Source organism: Urtica dioica, chromosome 12 (assembly GCF_054948205.1).
Source record: "Urtica dioica subsp. dioica isolate 48M chromosome 12, U.dioica_male_clone48M_v1_H2, whole genome shotgun sequence".
NCBI lineage: Eukaryota > Viridiplantae > Streptophyta > Magnoliopsida > Rosales > Urticaceae > Urtica > Urtica dioica.
In genome coordinates, this window is record NC_142767.1 from 16,797,707 (window position 1) to 16,805,518 (window position 7,812).

Below are 7,812 nucleotides of genomic sequence, written 5' to 3' on the forward strand. Positions count from 1 at the left end.
GAATGTAAGATAAAGAGAGAAAATATTTGATTCCAGAGTGATTGATGAGAAAGAGCATTAGTGAGTTCGAAAGTGTACTTGAGACCGCCAAATAGAGGCTTTTCGTATAGTCCATGAGTTTCAGGTGTACATATTTTTTCTTCTTATTTGACTTGTCTTATGATCCTTCCAGTTTTTATTTGTTCACATGTTTTGCTCAATGGGTTGCGTCCTTAAAATATGTCAAAACTTGTATAGAGCGTTCCTTTTAAATTTTTGTCCCCAAATCTCTATCAATTCGTACCCTTGTAGCTCCAAACAGATATTAACATATATAACAATAGATAATATATGTATATATATATATATATATATATATATACATATATATAATAAATTGCTTTGAAGAAAATCTATGTATTTAAACAATTATTAAGCTTGATGCCTTGGCACTTTAAATGGCAATGCCATGCATGTCAAACTAAAGTAATTTTCATAGTTCGATTAAAAAAAAAAAAAAAAGGTCAATCGATGGGATTAAGCCATATCAAGGGGATGTGGTTAAGCAATTGAAGAAAAGATAGGTACCTCATTTCATACAATAATATAATACCCCACCAAACAGGAAATCATAATAATGATCAAATTACGCGAACAAGAATTACAATTTAAAGTGAATGGCCAAATTTATAAAATGCCAGTTTGAACAATTGTGTGTAGTCTATACGTAAAGGAGATCGAGATCGTTTTCTAATTCTTTTTCTTTTAGTAAAAGAATGAGAAACAATAATAGAATTATACAAAGAAAGTAATTATTATCTTGGAGACTTTAATGACTCGACTTGGGATTTTCCTTGTGGACCTCTCATCCTAATGAAAAGCCTGTACTCGTCATATGTCATGGGGTTGTACAGCGCTGGACTCTCTGGCGTCACGAGCTCTTTCGCTGGCTCAATAGGAATGTCACTTTTTGGGTTGTAAAAGAATGCCAGTGATAATCTTTCTCTCCCTGAATTAACCACCACTCTATGCTCAACGCTCTTGTATATTGCGTTGCTTAGAACCTAGTTCACACATTTAATGCAAAACACTAATCAATATTCGCAATCAAATTATATATGGGTTGTTTTTAGTATGCAGATGAAACATGCCCCACGCGCGCCCGCACACACACACATATATATATACTCACACGCAGTGGCGGAGCCAGGATTTCAATCAAAGGGGGGGGGGCAAATTTGAGAAATATTTTTGAGGAGGGGCATTTTTGAAAAAAAACTTACAAATTTGGGTCAAAAACATAATTATTAGTAAAATTTAGGGGTAAAATTATAAAAAAATAAAAAAATTTGGGTCTAAAAAATAATTTTCAAAAATTGAGGGGGGGCATTGGCCCACCCCGGCCTCCACCTGGCTCCGCCTCTACTCACACGCATGAAATACATAAATTTATAAAATAGTTAAAATATATCTAAAATTAATGAAATAGACAAGATATGCAAGTAGTATCTTGTGATTACATTTTTTATTTGTAATTTTAGCTGTTTTGCTCAAAACTTGAAATTTTTACTATTTTTCTAATTAATTAATATTAAATGACTATTGTATATAATTTTTCCACACATATATTGATTTTTAGAGAAATTTATTAATTGAGAAATTAAGAAGAATAATAGTTGTGGTGGTGTAAAAATGTATTTATTTAATTAGTTGTAATGTGGGAATTAAAAAAAAATTACTTGGTTTGTGGGTAGTTAGGAGATTTTGAAAAAGGTTGATAGGCTGTACTTAAATAAATGTGGATACCTATTGGGATAAAGATACGTCGCTTTCACGCTTATAAAATTGATTATGATTCTTAATTGACATGTAATATGATACGGCACTATCTCTAACTTCACAAGTGGTTGATTGATGGCAAAAAAGTCAAAAATTATTTTTAACGTAATAATAAATAAAGAAAAAGATTATATATTATAACTCGAAGAGTAATGCTATTTGTCACGGGTCCGACTTTTGACAATCCATTGAATGACAAGTGAAAGAATTTTAAACAATTTTTTGTGTTTATCACTTTTGGTGGGGAAGTCGCCAGTCGATCACTCGTGACAAAAATCATTACTGAAACTCGAATGATAAATGAAATTTAATGTTACTTCATATTTGAAAATCAAGATCCATGTCGAATACTTTAATCAAATCAAGATATTCAAAATATCATTGTTAAAAAATACATTAGAAAGATAGTCAAAAATTTCGAAATAACTAAAATAAAAAGAAAAAAAAAATTAAAAATAAATTATTCTGATACTAGTGATTTGAATTTTTTTTCCCTTGATCCTTTTAATCGTTTCGAAAATTTTGTCTTCATTTTTCCAATGATTTAGAAGTTTTTGCAAAAAATTTAGTGATTTAAAAAAATTTTGAAAAAGTATTTTAGGCGTTTTACTTACGAAAAAAAAAATTGATTTTTCTAAAGTGTTCAAAAGAGAGCTTGATTTTTAAATGTGGAATAATATTAACTTGGTTTCTAAAGTTTCTATTATATTATATATACTATAAGCACGTTTTAAAACACGCGGAAGTGTGATTTCTGAAATCTGAATAATATCAAATCTCGACAGCATAATGATAAATATATAAATAAATAAAAGTCCTGACGTCATCGGATATTTAATGGTTTGGTATATTACTATATTTATTGTCAATAAATTATTGACAGGGAAAGGTTCAATACCTTATCTTTAAGAACATATAAAAATAATATTTAAAATAGATCATATCCGGTGAAAACGGATGTATACATCATAGTGCATACCTATCCAATTTTCCATATCAATTTGTGTCGAAGAAAATATATTTATGTATGTATATATATAAAGAATTATTTTAAATTTATGGGTCTATGTGCAAGAAGCTAAAGAGGGTATAAATGCCATTATTATACAGGACATATGACAATTGGCAAATGGCATATGAGAATTTTTCTTGCAAAATACACAAGTACCCTTGAGAAATAGTTGGCCTAAAAAAATATTTTAAAATGGATGGAAAATGACGCAAAGTAAAATATTAAGCTTTGTTCTATGTTTTTTTTTTTTTTTTGTGGGGATTGAACCCACGACCTCCACACAGGAGGTGGTGTGGAATCACCACTAGACTATCCTAGGTACCACAGTTTTGTTCTATGTTCTATTCCTTGTTTCTCGTTTATAAAAATGTGTTAAGTATTTACGCAGAAAACCTAAACCAATGAAAATAAATTTGTAATTCCCATACATGTTAATTGATTACCCAAACGGGCAGGCACATGTGAATTAAAGTTGTTCATATACCTATGATAGGCCTTTGTCAAAAACTAACAGAAGATTAAAATATATTTAAAAGAGATATAGCAGTGACGGATCTAGGTAGGGACTAGGGTGGGCCAATGCCCCCCCTCAATTTTTGAAAATTATTTTTTCAACCCCAAATTTTTATATTTTTTTATAATTTTACCCATAAATTTTACTAATAATTATGTTTTTTACCCAAATTTGTAAGTTTTTTTTCAATAATGCCCCTCCTAAAAAATATTTCTCAAATTTGCCCCCCTTCGATTGAAATCCTGGATCCGTCACATTAGTCAAATGTTCTCCTAGTGTTATGTTGTGACTGAGTGAACAACCTATATAAAGTCCTAATTTATTATATTTAAAATATTATTCAAAAATTGTATAAAATGCGTATTTATTATATTAAAAGAATAATGAAAAATCTATATCCTTTATAATATGCAGGAGATATCCCGTAAAAACAATTGAAGGAGATAAAAGAGGATACTCTTTTACAATTTAATCAATTTAATAAAATTATTTAAATCGATTTTACTTCATAATATTTTTAAACAAAGATTATTAGGGTGTTTCAGACTTTTCCAAAAATAAAATATGAAGAGCACAAAGATCAATTGTCATTTAAGGCGTAATAAAGTTTAGGCAATGTAAAATACTCTCAATTTATTCAAATTAAATGGAGGATCGCTAATAATACGACTATCTCGAATTTATGGACAAATAATATAGAGAAATTGCTCCATTTGCCACCAATTTCATAACATTTTACAACTTTTCACTAAAAAACTAATTTTTTTCAAAATGCCACCGAGATGTCAACATTTGACACCTATGTCAACAATGTTGACATCTCATAATGAAGGGCAAAAATAGATTGCAACATTGTTGATGATGGTGGCATTTTGGTAAAAATTAATCTTTTGGTGGAAAGTGAAAAAATGTTATGAAATTGATGGCAAATAGGGCAATTTCTCAATAATATAGCGCGTTTAAATTCCCTAAAATGGACAAATAACAAAAAAACAAAAAAAAACAAAATTGCATGTTTTGAGGCCCAAATCACACTTATAAAGCCCGCCAAAAGATATATGTGTCTTACTAACTTACGGTAGTGCATGAACATTCGGGACCAACCAAACAAATATCTTTGATAATAAGACCATACCAACAAAATCCCCAAAAAGAAATCCCACACATAAAAAAAAAGAAATAATAATAATAATCAAGTCGAAGGAAAATGGGTTAATAAAAAATCACCTGAATTTGATCTCCAATGTTGACAATAAAGGCGTGTGGGACGGGTTTGACCGTTATCCAGGAATCTCCTTTCCTGACCTGGAGCCCCGTGACCCGGTCGTCCGGTAACAGCACGGTCATCCCACCCGGATCCGAGTGCGACGACAGACCCAGTGCCAGCTCAGGCTGAGGGCATTTCGGGTAATAATTCACTCTCAGGCACGCCCCGACGTCCTCGCCCCCAAACGCACTCTGCAGAAACTCCTCCTTCAGCCCCAGGTTTACCGATAATACCCTCAGCAGCCTCTCGCACAGCTTCACCACTTCCTTCCCATACTCCTCTATCACCTCCCTGTCTCGCACGTGGCACACACTTTCTAATGAGTCAACCAATATTCAATACTCCTATTTTGGAAATCTGCCTGTATCCTTTTTTGGTAAGATAAGAAATACATACATATATATATATTCTTTGGTAATAATAATACCTGCAACCAAGCGGGTAGTGAGGCCATTTATTTTGGTCCATGAGGCATAGAGGAAGGTGGTGAAGAAAGTAATAATCACTCCAGTCCAACACAGCACCTTTCTGAACGCCGAGCCTGCTTCCATAGCCTTCATAGGTCTTAGGCGAGTTCGCGTACGCGACCTTCTCTTCCACTGGGAGGTGGAAAAACTCCCGCCACGTCATCAAGACCCGGTCCATGAGCTGGGGGCTGAGCCCGTGGTTGACGACCTGGAAGAAGCCCCAGTCGCGGCACGCGTCGCGCACGCTCCTCAGCGCGTCCTCCGCCTCGGGAGTGGTTAGGTCGAGCTCTCCGTGGGGCCCGAAGAGGCCGGTGAGGTCAACGATGGGGATGTTGACCTCGCTGTCGGCGCTGACGTGTGCGTTGGGCCTTTGGGCCTCGGGCTTGACGTAACGGGCTGGGATCGATAAAAGCCCACTGTCCGACAGGGATTGGACACGTACCACCGGCTCTGGCCACTCTTCTGGACTCTTCATCATCCCTTTATTCTTTTTTATTCTTATTTGCAATTTCGAGGATGATTGTTGTACCATTAGAGACTAGAAATAGAGAGAGAGAGAGGCGACGTAAACGATGAAACAGCTACTTTATATTATATTATATATATAACGGTTATTTTCACTGAAACTGCTGGCTATAAACTAACAAGCCCGGAGATACAGAATCTTATTCTGAGAGAGAGAGAGAGAGTAGTGGCAAAAGAAGTAGACGAAAGAGGAAAACGTGGAATGTATGGTGATAAAATAAGCGTATGAATATACATGGTGGAAAGGAGTGACTTTATAGGCGTTTCCGATAAGAGAGAGAGAGAGAGAGAGCTTGTGACTTGAGAGAGAGAGAGAGAGAGATATATAAAATTAAATGAGAAGGTAAAATACAAAATATAATAATGAAAAAAAGGACAGGCCGACATGGAAGACGAAGTCGAAGTGAGAGAGAGAAAAAAAAAACAAAAAACAAATGGGAACGTTAGGTTATCGTCATTTTGGTCATGTATAACTCATGTGTCAATATGAGATATACTGATACAGAGAATGAGATATAAATGTTTTTATTGATTATATTTGGTCCCCATTAATTTCGGCGCCGTAAACCATTTGATTTTATTACCCGCTCTTCTCGATCCATTTTCATTTTTCTTCACGCTCTCGTAGAATATGGATGTTGATATCATATATATTAGGGTCTAGACGATTAACATACAGATTTCATAAATTAATTTAATTTGATAAAAAAACAATTAATAAATATCAATAACAAATAATACCCCTGATTAATGTCCTATCACACGCTGAACACGTGTTTAAAAAAAAAAAAAGAAAAAAGAATCAACTACAAAACAGGTTATCGTAATAAATGGTAATTAGAAATTAGAAACGAAGTAATGAGTCATTTATTTATTCTCCATCCTCTTTTCATGACTGAAACGTGTATACCATAAACCCTTCCAAAAAAAATTCAAAACCATTTTTTTTCTTCAAATAATTAGCAAAATAGCCAACTCAAACATATGAGTTTAGCAAAATAGCTCACGTTTGGTAAATATTAGGTAAATAGTCAACAATTTTTATTTACCAGTATTTACAGTCGTGTATTTACCATTTTATCCTTATCACATATATGTAAATATTTGTATGTATCTGTTAATACACGGACAGTTACGGAAAGTTAAAAATTTATGATTGGACCACGTCATACATCTGGCTATTTACCTATATTTACCAAACGTGGGCTATTTTCCTAAAAACAACGTTTCAATTGGCTATTTCACTAATGGACCATTTTTTTGCTGTCTTAAGTGTCATGTGTGCACAAAAGGGGCTAGAAGATCGAAGCTCCAAATTATGATCTGTTATTAGTTATAAGAGGTGAGTATTAATGTGTTTTTCTTAACAACATTCACGAAATACTTGTCCGGGTGAGAGCTTGCGACGATGTGTATCAATCTTAGATTGCGGGCATCGAATCTCTTATGACTCCGAATGTATCGTAACGGGTTCGGGATATCTCGTGGTGTTACGACATTGGTGGAGATCTTGGAAACTCGACGTGGGTGATGTGGTTTGTCTTGATCTTCCTTTTCCTTAGCTAAAATGGAATGTTCCTCTTACAAAATGAACATGAAAATTGGATTTCTCAAGCTCTTGCACACTTTTTTTTTAGAGGAAATTTAATGTGGCATAATTTCAGTCTTTCACTACTTCAAAAAATTCTTTTAGAAGGGACAAAGATCACACTTCTAAATGCCAAAAAAATCGCTTATAAATGTCAGTCGCTTCTAAAAATTAGAAGCGACATGTCACCTCTAAAACCGTTTTAAAATAAAATTTTGGCGCCGGAAATGGTTCCCGCGAAATGGCGGGAAGACTTTAGAAGCGACATTTGAAGCGGATTGTCGCTTTCAACTCGACGAAGAGATCCTCAATCTGCTCTTCTTCGCGCAGTTCATTCGAGGTCGGGTCGACGAAATCATCATAATCGTCTTGATTCATGATATCGTGAATGGCGTCGTGTAATCCGCCAACGTCTTGCTCATTCTCAGCAACGATGGCATGTCGCGGCTCGCCGTGATACCACTGAGTGTAGTACAAAGTAAATCCCTTAGATAAAAAGATGAACTCGAACAACTCTTATTTGTTGGGCGATTACGTTGTTGCAACTACGACAAAGACACTTGACTTCGCCATCACTATTAAGTTGGAATCGAGCCGTGCGGATAAACTCATTCACGCCAG

General features: G+C 34.4%; 1 protein-coding gene across 1 annotated transcript; it reads right to left on the reverse strand.

The window, feature by feature from the left end:
- Positions 1 to 548: 548 nt before the first annotated feature.
- LOC149379655 (jasmonate-induced oxygenase 2-like) lies at positions 549 to 5,849 on the reverse strand. Its single transcript, XM_089602903.1, has 3 exons — positions 5,039 to 5,849; positions 4,572 to 4,902; positions 549 to 1,043 (listed from the first exon to the last, which is right to left on the reverse strand). The coding sequence occupies exons 1-3, from the start codon at positions 5,608 to 5,610 to the stop codon at positions 795 to 797; spliced, it is 1,152 nt and encodes a 383-aa protein (XP_089459029.1). The 5' UTR covers positions 5,611 to 5,849; the 3' UTR covers positions 549 to 794.
- Positions 5,850 to 7,812: the final 1,963 nt, after the last annotated feature.

Bases quoted from the DNA above. Each gene is read 5' to 3' on its own strand.
- LOC149379655 (XM_089602903.1), bottom strand. From the start codon at position 5,610: ATGGTACAACAATCATCCTCGAAATTGCAAATAAGAATAAAAAAGAAT. The intron at 4,903-5,038 runs GTATTATTATTA...CGTGCGAGACAG, and splicing joins CACTACCCGCTTGGTTGCAG to GGAGGTGATAGAGGAGTATG. The intron at 1,044-4,571 runs GTGATTTTTTAT...TGTGTGAACTAG, and splicing joins ACATTGGAGATCAAATTCAG to GTTCTAAGCAACGCAATATA.